The sequence below is a fragment of the Elephas maximus genome, chromosome 5, assembly GCF_024166365.1.
Source record: "Elephas maximus indicus isolate mEleMax1 chromosome 5, mEleMax1 primary haplotype, whole genome shotgun sequence".
NCBI lineage: Eukaryota > Metazoa > Chordata > Mammalia > Proboscidea > Elephantidae > Elephas > Elephas maximus.
In genome coordinates, this window is record NC_064823.1 from 136,257,772 (window position 1) to 136,272,942 (window position 15,171).

At 37.4% G+C, this 15,171-nt stretch overlaps 1 protein-coding gene across 2 annotated transcripts in view; it reads right to left on the reverse strand.

The window, feature by feature from the left end:
- The window catches only part of TBC1D19 (TBC1 domain family member 19), a 165,566-nt gene that overhangs the window by 77,675 nt on the left and 72,720 nt on the right, over nucleotides 1-15,171 (reverse strand). For both annotated transcript variants that reach the window (XM_049886400.1, XM_049886401.1), the window contains 2 exons: nucleotides 8,120-8,158; nucleotides 6,439-6,551 (listed from right to left, as the gene is read on the reverse strand). In XM_049886400.1, coding sequence (XP_049742357.1) covers nucleotides 6,439-6,551; nucleotides 8,120-8,158 — 152 coding nt within the window. The remainder of the gene's footprint in view (nucleotides 1-6,438; nucleotides 6,552-8,119; nucleotides 8,159-15,171) is intronic.

Genomic DNA, 15,171 nt, shown 5'->3' on the forward strand with positions numbered 1-15,171 from the left:
CCTCACAACTGGACCAATAAGCAACATCATGATAAACAGAGAAAAGACTGAAGTTGCCATGGGTTTCATTTTACTTGGATCCACAATCAACGCCCATGGAAGCAGCAGTCAAGAAGTCAAATGAATGTATTGTATTGGGCAAATCTGCTGCAAAAGGCCTCTTGAAAATGTTACACAGCAAAGATGTCACTTTGAGGATTAAGATACACCAGACCCAAGCCACGGTATTTTCAGCTGCCTCATATGCATCTGGAAGCTGGACAATGAATTAGGAAGACTGAAGAAGAACTGAAACCTTTGAATTATGGTGTTGTTTAAGAATACTGAATATACTGCAGACTGCCAAAAGAATGAACAAATCTGTCTTGGAAGAAGTACAGTCAGAATGCTCCTTAGAAACAAGGATAGCAACACTTGTCTCAAGTACGTCAAACATGTTATGGGGAGGGACCAGGACATCACACTTGGTAAAGTGCAAGGTGACAGACTGACACAGCAGATGCGACAATGGACTCAAGCATAACATCAATTGTGAGGATGGTGCAGGACCAAGCAGTGTTTGGCTCTGTTGTTCACAGGGTCACTATGAGTTCAGAACTGACTCGCCGGTCACTATGAGTTCAGAACTGACTCGCCGGCACCAAACAACAATAACATTGTATCAGTAAGCAAGTATGTAAAGTATAAGAAAATTTTTATCTTTCTTTAAGTACTAAACTTAAACAAAAAAATTTTAAATGTGAATAATGTTTACTAAACACAGATATTTTGACACAAACCTAGAGGTTTGTAGAAAAGAAAATATACAAACACAATCCTTTTAAACTTATCATGTATTCTTTTAATAAAAAAAAAAACACAGTTAAAGAATGTTCTAGTGAAGATGAAATATAACAGTACAAAATAAATTAACTGCTAGGAATTTAAAGTATTTCCATTGTGATAAGATTTTAAAGGATGGCTTTACTGGTGTGAAATGTGAAATATTCTGTTTATGTCTCTAACTTCTCAACTATGATTGCAATTATACACGTAGTTTATTTTAAGCGACTGAAAAATAAGTGGACAAAAAGTTTTTGATCAAGCAATGCTGATCAGAAGTATTCACTCCACTACCTCCCCACCCCCCCTTCTTCTCTTTCTCCCTCTAACATACCACCTACAGACAATTATTTTGGAACTGCTATAGGTCTTTGAGGTCACTGATTTTACAGCTTAGAATAAGTTATGGACAGTATTTTACTCAATAAAATCAAGGCTGCTTTTCTGAAAATGTTAATTCCTACTTACAGACATTAAATAGAGTTGGCATTTTGTATTTAGAAAATGAAAAGGACTACCAGCTCCAAATTTAGTGTAAAAATCACCTTTGAACATTGTAATACATAATCATTATCTGAGATTACTACTTTTATTCTAGGATAATATTTTTAGAAAACTTTTAAATTTGTTTTTGAAATGGCAACACTTCCTCTGCAAAGAGACAGGATTTGTTCATCTAACTCCCAAACAGCAAAGCTGGTAGGTCAGCTGTGTAGGGGGGGGGGGAGGGGTGGAAAGGTTACATCCTCCTCTCCAAGAGTGGATCCGTTCACAAGTGCCCTCAACCAGAAAAACAAACCAGTTGCTGCTGAGCTGATTCCAACCCTCGGCAACTCCATACATTGCAGAGCAGAACTGCGCTCCATAGGGTTTTCATGGTTGTGACGTTTTGGAAGCAGATCGCTAAGTTTTTCTACCGAGGAGCCTCTGGGTGGATTCAAACCGCCAACCTTTCACAGTTAGTAACCAAGTGCTTAACCATTTGTGCTACCCAGGGACTCCTTTGTAAGTGCTCAACATACACTCAAATCTATTTTGAAACTATCTTCTCAAGTGCCACCACCAAAGAGCAATATTATCATTTGGTCTAAAGCTTCTTTCACATAAATTACAAGCTTTTTTTTTTTCTGTAAAGAAGCAAGTGATTTTGACAGTGCTGTTCACAGAGGCAGATTTAGAACACACAAACACACATTCATACACACACGTATGCATAATTTGCAAAGGTTAGAGGTACAGTTTTCATCACAGACTGCAATAATGCTTGATTTTCTTAAAAACTGCATCATTATAAATCATAGATAATTTATAACATAATTGTACCTAATATGCAATTACTATGATTATTATCCCCCACTTACCTGTCAGTTTGTCGTGGGGGATAGTAATCACAGTAATTACATATTAGGTACAATTATGTTATAAATTAACTATGATTTATAATGATGCAGTTTTTAAGAAAATCAAGCATTATTATAATCTATTATGAACATAAGTATACATAACATATAATTACTATGATTACTATCCCCCACATGTCTGTCAGTTTGTCATACTCTGGGAGCTTTCATGTTGCTGTGATGCTGGAAGCAAAGCCACTGGTATACAGATACCAGCAGGGTCACCCATGGAGGACAGGTTTCAGCTGAGCTTCCAGACTAAGACAGACTAGGAAGAAGGACCCAGCAGTCTACTTCTGAAAAGAATTAGACAGTGAAAACCCTGTGAGTAGCAGTGGCACTTTGTCTGATATAGTGCCAGAAGATGAGCCCCCCAGGTTGGAAGTCACTCAAAACATGACTGGGAAAGAGCTGCCTCCTCAAAGTAGAGTCGACCTTAATGGCGTGGATGGAAGTAAAGCTTTCGGGACCTTCATTTGCTGATGTGGTATGACTCAAAATGAGAAGAAATAGCTGCAAACATCCATTAATAATCGGAACCTGGAAGGTACAAAGCATGAATCTAGGAAAATTGGAAATCATCAAAAATGAAATGGAACACATAAAAATAGATATCCTAGGCATTAGTGAGCTGAAATGGACTAGTATTGGCCATTTTGAATCAGACCATCATATAGTCTACTATGCTGGGAATGATATCTTGAAGAGGAATGGTGTTGCATTCATCATCGAAAGGAACATTTCAAGATCTATCCTGAAGTACAATGCCATCAATGATGGGATAATATCCATACGCCTACAAGGAAGGCCAGTTAATATGACTATTATTCAAATTTACACACCAACCACTATGGCCAAAGATGAAGAAATTGAACATTTTTATCAACTTCTGCAGTCTGAAATGGATCAAACATACAATCAGGATGCACTGATAATCACTGGTGATTGTAACGCGAAAGTTGGAAACAATAAGGATCGGTAGTTGGAAAATATGGCCTTGGTGACAGAAATAATGGTGGAGATGAAATGATAGAATTTTGCAAGATCAATGGCTTCTTCATTGCAAATACCTTCTTTCACCAACATAAGTGGCGACTTGCCAGATGGAACACACAGGAATCAAACAGACTACATCTGTGGAAAGAGATGATGGAAAAGCTCAATATCATCAGTCAGAACAAGGCCTGGGGCTGACTGTGGAACAGACCATCAGTTGCTAATATGCAAGTTCAAGTTGAAACAGAAGACAATCAGAGCAAGTCCACAAGAGCCAAATTACGATCTTGAGTATATCCCACCTGAATTTAGAGACTACCTCAAGAATACATTTGACGCGTTGAACACTAACGACCGAAGACAAGTTGTGGAATGACATCAAAGATGTCATACATGAAGAAAGCAAGATGTCATTGAAAAGACAGGAAAGAAACAAAAGACCAAGATGGATGTCAGAGGAGACTCTAAAACTTGCTCTCGAACATCAAGCAGCTAAAGCAAAGGAAGAAATGATGAAGAACTGAACAGAAGATTTTAAAGGGCAACTTGAGAAGACAAAGTAAAGTATGATGATGACATATGCAAAGAGCTGGAGACAGAAAGCCAAAAGAGAATACGCTTGGTGTTTCTCAAGCTGAATGAACTGAAGAAAAATTCAAGCCTTGACTTACAATACTGAAGGATTCTATGGGGAAAATATTAAACAACACATGAAGCATCAAAAGAAGATGGAAGGAATACACAGAGTCATTATACCAAAAAGAATTAGTTGATGTTCAACCATTTCAATAGGTAGCATATTATCAGGAATCGATGGTACTGAAGGAAGAAGTCCAAGCTACACTGAAGGCATTGGCAAAAAACAACTCCCCAGGAATTGACAGAATATCAATCGAGATGTTTCAACAAACGGGTGTAGCACTGGAGGTGCTCACTCGTCTATGTCAAGAAATATGGAAGACAGCTTCCTGGCCAACTGACTGGAAGAGGTCCATATTTATGCCTACTCCCAAGAAAGGTGATCCAACCAAATGCAGAAATTATAGAACAATACCATTAATATCACATGCAAGCAAAATTTTGCTGAAGATCATTCAAAAGCGGCTGCAGCAGTATATCGACAGGGAATTGACAGGAATTCAGGCCAGATTCAGAAGAGGACATGGAACCAGGGATATCATTGCTGATGTCAGATGGATCCTGGCTGAAAGCAGAGAATACCAGAAGGATGTTTACCTGTGTTTTATTGACTACACAAAGGCATTTGATTGTGTGGATCATAACAAATTATGGATAACATTGCAAAGAATGGGAATTCCAGAACACTAAATTGTGCTCATGAGGAACCTGTACATAGATCAAGAGGCAGGTGTTTGGACAGAACAAGGGGATACTGAGTGGTTTAAAGTCAGAAAACGTGTGCATCAGAGTTGCATCCTTTCACCATACCTATTCAATCTGTGCGTTGAGCAAATAATCCGAGAAGCTGGACTATATGAAGAAGAATGGGGCATCAGGATTGCAGGAAGACTTATTAACTACCTACATTATGCAGATGACACAACCTTGCTTGCTGCAAGTGAAGAGGACTGGAAGCACTTACTAAGGAAGATCAAAGGCACTGCCTTCAGTATGGATTACACCTCAACATAACATAAAGAAAACAAAAATCCTCACAACTGGACCAAAAAGCAACATCATGATAAATGGAGAAAAGATCGAAGTTGTCAAGGATTTCATTTTACTTGGATCCATAATCAACACTCATGGAAGCAGTAGTCAAAAAATCAAAAGATGCATTGCATTGGGCAAATCTGCTGCAAAGGACCTCTTTGAAGTGTTGAAAAGCAAAGACATCACATTGAAGACTAAAGTGCGCCTGACCTGACCCAAGCCACGGTATTTTCAATTGCCTCATATGCATGTGAACGCGGGACAGTGAATAAGGAAGACCGAAGAATTGACACCTTTGAATAGTGGTGTTGGCGAAGAATATTGAATATACCATCGACTGCCAAAAGAACAAAGAAATCTGTTTTGGAAGAAGTGCAGCCAGAATGTTCCTTAGAAGCAAGAATGGCAAGACTGCATCTTACATATTTTGGACATGTTGTCAGGAGGGCTCAGTCCCTGGAGAAGGATATCATGCTTGGTAAAGTACAGGGTCAGCAGAAAAGAGGAAGACCCTCAAAGAGGTAGATTGACACAGTGGCTGAAACAATGGGTGTAAGCCTAACAATGACTTTAAGGAAGGCACAGGACTGGGCAGTGTTTCATTCTGTTGTGCATAGGGTCACTATAAGTCAGAACCGACTCAACAGCACCTGAAAACAACACGATTTCTATCTTTAATGGTGACCATTTATGTACCAGGCACTATGTTAAAAGACTAACATAAATTATTTTATTTAATTCTCACAATAACTCTGTGCTGTTTAAGTATTGGTAAACTGAGTGTTGAAGAAATTTAAGTAACTTCCTCAATGACATATTTCTAGTAAGTTGGGGGGAGTTAGTTGAAACCAGGTGTACATACTTCAAAAACTGACGTTTTTAATCACTAGGGCAGGTAACTATTAGGTTCAAATTAATTACATTTTTTAAATGGGTGACTTACATGATTATTGGGCTTAATATAAAAAAAGGAATCCCCACTAAGAATACTTCAAAAGGAATCAATGTCTTACAAAATTTTTCTTTATTGAATCCATTACTTTTCCGTTTGTGATTTCTTTTCATGTTAAGTTTATTTCCTAGAATAAAAGTTCTTATACTTAGAAAAAATAACCCACACAATCTGTCAATTTTTAGAACCATAAGAATAATGTATATTTCAAAGTAACTGGAAGGACAAAGCATTCATTCACACATATTGAGTTACCCATCTTTATTTCTGCCTGTTCTAACATCCCAATTCTACCACACATTTTCACTGTTCTAAATTGTTATACTCCATTTCTCGAAATTTTAGTTATTCTGTTGTACATATAAATTCACCTGTCTAATGAATTATTAAGAAGAAAAAATTCTATGTTAAGACACAGTAATTAAGTTATAAAGTAATCTTGTCTTAGAACCCAAAACTACAATGAATTTGGAAATATGAAGGGTGGGGGGTAAATATTAAACTAAGAAACACATGTATATCTATTTTGAATATCTGATCTTTGAAAAATAAACATCTGTAGCTCAAATTTGACCCATCCTTTCTCCTCCTTACCTCAGGTTGACTGGAAATATTCAAAATGAGAGTCCACAATTCAGCTCTAAGTGCTGTGGGGCTTCCTTGTCTGATATACTGTTGAGCAGCAGCACTATCTTGTTCTTCTAGAACTGTCAAAAGTATATTAAAATCTCATTAGAAATCCATAAAGTAAGAAATAACACCGAAATCTTTAATTAAAAATCTCCAAGGAAACCAACACTTAGTCTTTATGGTTATAACTACGTCATTTCTTGACAATCCTATTTTTACTCTCTGAATTTTGATGTGGCCCTATTTACAATCTTATCAGTTTCAAGTCTTAAGCTCTTTTATCTCCTACCCAGTCTGATAAAAGCTTTTTAATGTAGGTACCTTGAGCTTACTTTACTTTCACTAATAGCGCTATCGATGGCACTGGGTTTTTTCTGGGATAGCGCTAGGCACCTGACATTAGCAATGCATATATGTGGTAATTTTTGGATTCCATCATCAAGTGAAGTCACATCTACAGAAACCCCAAAGTTCTTAAGCATATTCTACTAATCCATGAATGTTCTAGTACTTGGAAGTAGTATGGTATGTGAAGTATAATGGCTGCAAGTTATAATGTCTAAGGATCTAAGATGTCTATTCTAATAAATGGCTTATTAGCCAACGGCTAAAATTAACAGAAAATAAGAATTCTTTAAGAAGTAAAAACAAAAAAAGATCCGATAACTTTTTAAGAAAGCCAGAAATTATTCTTAAGCAGCCAAGTTCACAAAATTAACACATTATCCCTTTGCTTTCATTTTCATTTCTTTTAATGAAAACATCAGCTATTTAAACTGGAAATAAAGACAGGGAAGACAGACAGGCAAGCCAGCTGCTGATGTTTGTCTAACAGAACTGTTTTCTTCTATTCTCTTCTTGAAAAGCAAGGGAAAATAACTGTACTAAATAAAAAGACACGACCAGAAGAAGCAAAGGGACCACATTAAATAAAAGAGAGGAAACATATTCTTTAATTTGCAATTGTGTTTAGCCAAAGAGCTAAATCATATAAATGAAGTCTTTTAAATAAATACGATTTTGAAAAATTGAACTAGGGAGCTTGGTAACTGACAGTATAATGGCCATAGAAGGTTCATTCTGATACAAAGGCTTATCTGTACTTCCTATTTCAAAGACAAAATAGGATTTATAAAAACAAGGGAAAAAAATCTTCAAGGGATAGGGAAATATTATTCCACAAAAGACTAAAAGCAGCATTGGCTATTAAATCTTACCTTGTGGACAGTCATCAGGAAGCTGACAGTTATATCTCCTCCTGATGCAGGAGCATATTCCTATTACCTCTAACAAGAAGCGTGTGGGCGCATTGAAGAGAACCTGCCTCTTTGATTTTAAAATGAAATTCTACTGCTGAAAGGATTAAGCTAGCCATCCCTGAGGGATGTGTATCTGAATTTATTATTCCCTTTCAGTGAACCAGCTGTTTACTTCTTTATCTGACATTTATTGATAAAGCCTAAATGATGCATTTCCCCTCTTTATAAAGAGTCCCGTTATGTTATTTGTAATGGTTAAATATTATTCCTGTTTAAGTTTTTATTCTTTTCAGAGATTAAAGTTCAGTTTGGGGTATATAATATAGACATTCACTTAGGACTATCTGATTTTTCAGAAATTGTAATAATCATAATCAAAAGCTTACCTTTCTGCCCTATCCGTACATGCTCATTTTCAAAAAGTTCTAAAAATGTTAAAAGAAAATAAAATTATAAGACACAAGTATGATCAGCAACATATTTGTACACACAACCTTAGGTACATTTTTTTCTGGTATTGATACTCTTAAGTATTTTTAAAGCTGAATGGCACCATAAAAAACTAGAAGAACATTTATATGTAGAAAAAAAAATTTTTTCTAAGCTATTTTAAGCTTACAGAAAGTAAAAGGGAATCAAGTCAGTTTAATAAGAAGAAAAAATTGATAAACTAATTTTCCTTCTATTAAAATAAAACAGAATATCTTCTCGTAACACAATGTTTCTGTGTTCATTCACCTTTGACTTTTTTCTTTAAAAAAAAAATCAAAACTTGTTGACAGCTTCACTTGCAAAGGCCCACTTCCTCTCTAATCCACCATTAAAGTATATTTGGCAAAAGCTTAATACTATATAGGCAAAAACCCATTATACAAATGCCACCTTGAAAGATGATGGGGGAGGTTAAATTTTTTTTTTATATATATGTACCAATGATAATGGAAAAAGACTCATAAACTAGACCATATTTAAAACAAAAACAACTAATGTCTATCAAAAGATACCATTAAGAGAGAGAAAAATTAAGCCACAGAGTGGGAGAGGATATATCCAGCAAAGAACTCCTATCTCAGTAAGTCAATAAGACAGACAGACTGTCTTACACGAATAGGCAAAAGACTTGAACAGGTTCTTCACAAAAGAGGAGATCCCAAGGGCCAGTCAAATAAGCATATGAAAAGGTGCTCAAGCACATTAGTCATCAGGGAAATGCAATTAAGATCATTAAGAAATACACCACAAAGTTATAAATGAAAAAGATGGACAATTCTAAATGCAAAGAATATGGAGCAAACAGACTTCTCATACAAAGCTGGTGGGAGTGTGTATTAGTGCAACGATTTGGAAAAAATATTTGGCAATATCTACTAATTGTTGAACATATGCTCAACATATACATATTGTTGTTAATTGAGACGGAGTCGATTTCGATTCTGGCGTCCCCATGTGTGCAGAGTAGATCTGCCCCATAGGTTTTGAAGGCTATGACCTTTTGGAAGCAGATTGCCAGGCCTGTCTTTGCAAGAACCTCTGGGTGGGTTTGAACCACCAAATTTTCGACTAGTAGTCGAACGCTTAACTGTTTGAGCCACCCAGGGGCTTCCGAACATATGCATATCCAATCAACATATGCAATTACTCTTTGGCATATATCCTTCAGAATTACACCATATACAAACCAAGAGACCTGTACAAAAATATTCATAGCAGCATTATTGGTAATAACCAAATAGTGGAAACAACGGGAGAATCAATAGTAGAATGGAGAAATTGTGGAATATTCACACAATGGATTATAATAGAGCAATGAGAACAAATGATTTATAACTACATACAACACTAGAGACTTCATAAACAATATTAAGCAAAAGAAGTCAAAAACAAAAGAGTACATACTGTATAATCCATTTTTATATGGCTCAAAAATAGGCAAAACTAATCTGTGATGTTAGAAGTCAAGACAGCAGTTACCTCAGGAAGTGGGAAAGTATGGAAGTATGTTTAAGGGGGTTTCTGGAATGCTGGTGATATTCTTTTTCTTGATGTGGTTGGAGATTACATAATTATGTTCACTTTGTAAAGATTCACTGATCTGTACACTAAGGATTTGTGTACTTTTCAGTATGTGTATTATATTTCTATTAAGAGTTATTTAAAAATTTAAAAAAACATAAAAGGATTATGATACCATGAGGGGGAAGACATTTAGTTCTTCTCCCCATCCCAGAGAATATCAGTTTCTCATCTTCCCTCCCCATTCCTTCTCCTCACCTCCTTAGAAGAGAGGAGCTACTCATTGGATTTGTTAGATTCCAGCACAGTAATTAGACAATCTTTTCTGATAAATGGGATAACTGTGCATTAAAGGTTATGAACTTACATGTGACTCAGTAAGCAGAGTAAATAGGTTGCCTGGCAGTCTGGCAGCCATCTTGGTACTTGCTTTTCTTCTAACCAGAATGCTCATGCCAGGCACTTTGGAGTCCTTATCAAATACGGCTCAGTGGCCTGCTGGTGGTGAGATCTGGGCATGGAGGAGGGAGGGATCTGTCCTGGACTAAGAGTTCAACACAGTTTTCCAGAAAGCCAGCTCTGTGATGTCCAGCTTTAGCCCACCTAAACATAAAATGGTATTGTATTTTTATTTTCCATTTGTTAATATTTCTTGTTTACAGAGCTCTTGTGTTGTTATGTGCTATCGAGTCGATGCCAACTCAAAGCGACCATACAGAATAGAGTAGAACTGCCCCACAGGGTTTCTAAGACTGCACTCTTTACGGAAGCACATAGCCACATCTTTCTGCCATGGAGCCGCTGGTGGATTTGAACTGCTGACCTTTCAAGAGCAGCCCAGCACTTAACCACTGCATCACCAGGACTTCTTATAGCTCTCTTGGGAAGAAGGAAAAGGGATGGAGGTCGATAGGGTGAGGAGGAATGAATAGGCCAAGGCAGAATTAGGGTAATATAAGCATAGGAACTGGGCAGTGTTTCGTTCTGTTGTACATAGGGTCACTATGAGTTGGAACCGACTCAACGGCACCTAACAACATCAACCAGCATCTCTAGGAGCTCTGGTAGTGTACTGGTTAGGAGCTATGGCTACTGACCAAAAGGTCAGCAGTTTTAATCCACCAGCTGCTTCTTGGAAACCTTAGGGGGCAGTTCTATTCTGTCCTACAAGGTTGCTATGAGTGGAAATTGATTTGACAGCAATGGGTTTGGTTTGGTTTTCTTAAAAAAAAAATTTTTTTTTTTTTCTTAAGCACCTCTAATAAATGCAGACCAAACTGCATCATTATGCCTAAAATGAATAATAGAGGCAGCCGGTTTTATATTAACTGGAATTTTTTTTAAATCTAGTTTTCATATATATAATTTAAAACACTGAGGTAAAATCAGAAGATTTTCTTAATCAAAGAAAGAACGTATGTTTGGTTTATTTTCAGTGTTTTATTTGGTTTATTTTCAGTGTTAGATAACATTTTTAGATTTTAAAAAAATCCAAAAAGCCGGTGTCTACTAAATAGAATATTTCAACAAGCACCCTAGTCTTTTTATTCTATTCCTAATGTCTCCAAAGTAATTAGTAGAGCAGATTAATAATGACCAACTAATGCGCTTGGGGTTCCTGCCAACATACAATCACTTTCAATCACTAAAGTATTTAAACATATTTATTTCAACAGTTGACTACAAAACAGCACCAGTTTTATTTTAATGAGCTATGCATGCCAAGACTTACTAATCCAAGATCAAAATCTGTCAGCCAATTCGTTTCTCTAGTAAAGGTGAGTGATATTACTGGATGATAATAGTGTTTTATTACCATAAGCAGTATGAAATAAAAAGATTAAAAATGACTTCTTTACAGAATTTAACTGCTCAATTATGTGAAACACAGTAATTTTCCTTTCCAAATGCCATTTTCTAGCCTAAGAAAAGATAAAAGTTTCAAAGAAGTGAGAACCAGCATTTTTTAATCTATAAGCTAATTCTGGTGTTGCTCAGGAAAAATGTTCTCTTGTAAAATGAGTTTGGGAGATGCTGAGCTAAAACAGTTTACTTATTAGGACTTCTCATAGTCTTTACGATGCAAAGATAGCAATTGCCTATCTTATAGAAGGATATGGCACGGCTGTTCCCCAACTTCACTTGACAACAGAGCATCTGATGAGTGCTTCATGGAACTCACTTCAGCAATGATGCTCTAACTGCAGGTGCTTCCTTCTTTTAGAGATAACAAGCTGTAGAATATATCTATTTAGCAGAAATCTCATCTAATAAAATTCATTATTATATATTGTCATGGATTGAATTATGTCCCCCTATTGTGTATCAACTTGGTTAGGCCATGATTCCCAGGACTGTGTGGTTGTGGTCCATTTTGTAGTTTTAATTTTACGTTAAGAGGGTTAGGGTGGGATTGTAACATCACCCTTACTCAGGTCACCTCCCTGATCCAAGGTAAAGGTAGTTTCCCTGGGGTGTGGCCTGTACCACCTTTTATCTCTCAAGAGATAAAAGGAAAGGGAAGCAAGCAGAGAGCTGGGAACCTCATACCACCAAGAAAGCAGTGCCCGGAACAGAGGGCATCCTTTGGACCCAGGGTCCCTGTGCCTGAGAAGCACCTCAACCAGGGGATGATTGATGAGAACGCTGACAGAGACAGAAAGACTTCCCCTGGAGCTGACACCCTGAATTTGGACTTTAAGCCTCCCTTACTGGGAGAAAATAAATTTCTCTTTGTGGTATTTCTGTTATGGCATCACTAGATGACTAAGACATATATATTCAGGCAATTAATATCAGATGTATGATCCCCCTATATCCTAAAGCCTTGTGAAAGAATGCTAATCCTGCCCACCCTTTTAACACAGGTCTTATAATGGTTTTCAAAGACTGTACATGTGTGTGTATTCAAAATAAATACACACCTGTGAGTCTGTAGGAAAATGGATTGACCTGATGTTTTTAACCGTTGTTAAAGAAAGATTCCATGTTACAGTAGTAAGGATTTTTCTCCTGACTTGTATATAAAAGATACATACATAGTGAATTCTAGACAAAAGCAGTTATATGTGACCACATTTTATTTTTTCTCATAACACTGTTGCCTAACAATTCTCAAGTCAGGCAAAAATCTAAAAATTATGTTACTAAAAACTATCTCATTGGATGAACACTAATTTAACCCAATTTTCAGCAGTAATTCTTTGAAAACTGTTGTTGTTAGCTGTTGTCAAGGCAGCCCCCAGCTCCTAGAGACCACATGAACATTGGAATGGACCACTGTAATCCATAGGGTTTCCATTGGCTGATTTTCAAAACAGATCACCAGGCCTTTCTTCCTAGTCCATCTCAGTCTGGAAGCTCCTCTGAAACCTGTTCAGCATCATAGCAACATGCAAGCCTCCACCGACTGAAGGGTAGTGGCTGCATGAGGTGCACTGGCTGGGAATCGAACCTGGGTCTCCAGAGTGGAAGGTGAGAATTCTATCACTTAACCACTACTACCCTCTCTTTGAAAAGTAGAGACGGCAAAATCATCTGAATCAACTAAGAGATTATCAGCCTCCTCCTAGCAGACTTAGGTGCTTTTTCCACTGCTCCAACTGTTCCTTATATACAATTACAGCAAACACCATAATGAATTTTATCTGTCATTTTCCCACTAGATCTTCCCAAAGGCAGGGATTATATGTCTTTTATCTATGCATTAAGATATGTATGCAGATGAGATACCCAATACTAAAATAAAAACAAACAAACCCTTTGCCATTGAGTTGATTCCAACTCATAGCGTCCCTACAGCACAAAGCAGAACTACTCCATAGGGCTTCCAAGGAGTGGCTGGTGGATTCAAACTGCCAACCTCTTATCCAATACTAAAAAGAAAGGTAATTGAAGGGGGTAGCGAGGGAAGGAACATGGTGTATTAGATTTGACAGACACACTACTTAGTTTTTAATCTCGGTTCTACTGCTTGCCATGTGACCATCAATTGGTCATATGGAAGTTAAAGTTGAAGTTTAAGAAAATTGGGGCAAGTCCATGAGAGCCAAAATATAGCCTTGAGTATACCCCACCTGAATCTAAGAGACCATCTCAAGAATACATTTGATGCATTGAACACTAATGACTGAAGACCAGATGAGTTGTGGGATGACATCATGAACACGATACATGAAGAAAGCAAAATGTCATTAAAAAGACAGGAATGAGAGAATACAACCAAATACTTTGAAGGCCAAAGTAGCAGGGACAGGGGCCTGGGGACCATGGTTTCAGGGGACATCTAGGTCAACTGGCTTAACAAAATGTATTAAGAAAACATTCTGCATCCCACTTTGGTGAGTGGCATTTGGGGTCTTAAACACTAGCAAGCAGCCGTCTAAGATGCATCAATTGGTCTCAGCCCACCTGGAGCAAAGGAGAATGAAGAACACTGAAGAACACCAAAGCCACAAGGTAAATATGAGCCCAAGTGACAGAAAGGGCCACATAAACCAGAAACTACATCAGCCTGAGACCAGAAGAAATAGATGGTGCCCAGCTACAACCAATGACTGCTTTGACAGGGAACCGAACAGAAAATCCCTGATGGAACAGGTGAGCAGTGGGATGTAGACCTCAAATTATTGTAAAAAGACCAGACTTAATAGTCTGGCTAAGACTAGAGGAACCCTAAAGGTCATGGTCCCTGGACCTTCTGTTAGCCCAAGACTGGAATCATTCCCAAAGCCAACTCTTCAGATAGGGATTGGACTGGACTATAAGACAGAGAATGATACTGGTGAGGAGTGAGCTTCCTGGCTCAAGTAGACACATGAGACTATGTGGGCAGCTCCTGTTTGGAGGCAAGATGAGAAGGCAGAGGGGAACAGGAGCTTGTTGAATGGACAAAGGGAATACAGGGTGGAGAGGAGGAGTGTGCTGTCTCATCAGGGGAGAGAGTAGCCAGGAATACCTAGCAAGGGTATATAAATTTTTGTATGAGACTGACTTGATTTGTAAACTTTCACTTAAAGCACAATAAATTAAAAAAGACGAGAATGAGAGAAAAGACCAAATGGATGTCAGAAGAGACTCTGAAATTTGCTCTAGAATGTAGACTAGCTAAAGTGAATGGAAGAAATGATAAAGTAAAAGACCTGAACAGAAGATTTCAAAGGGTAGCTTAAGAAGACAAAGTAAAGTATTATAATGAAATGTGCAAAGACCTGGAGTTAGAAAACTAAAAGGAAGGATATGTTCAGCATTTCTCAAGCTGAAAGAACTGAAGAAAGAATTCAAGCCTCGAGTTGCAGTATGGAAAGACTCTATGGGTAAAATATTAAATGACGCAGGAAGCATCAATAAAAGATAGAAGGAACACACAGTCACTGTACCAAAAAGAATTCAGCAATATTCAACCATTTCTGGAAATAACATAACA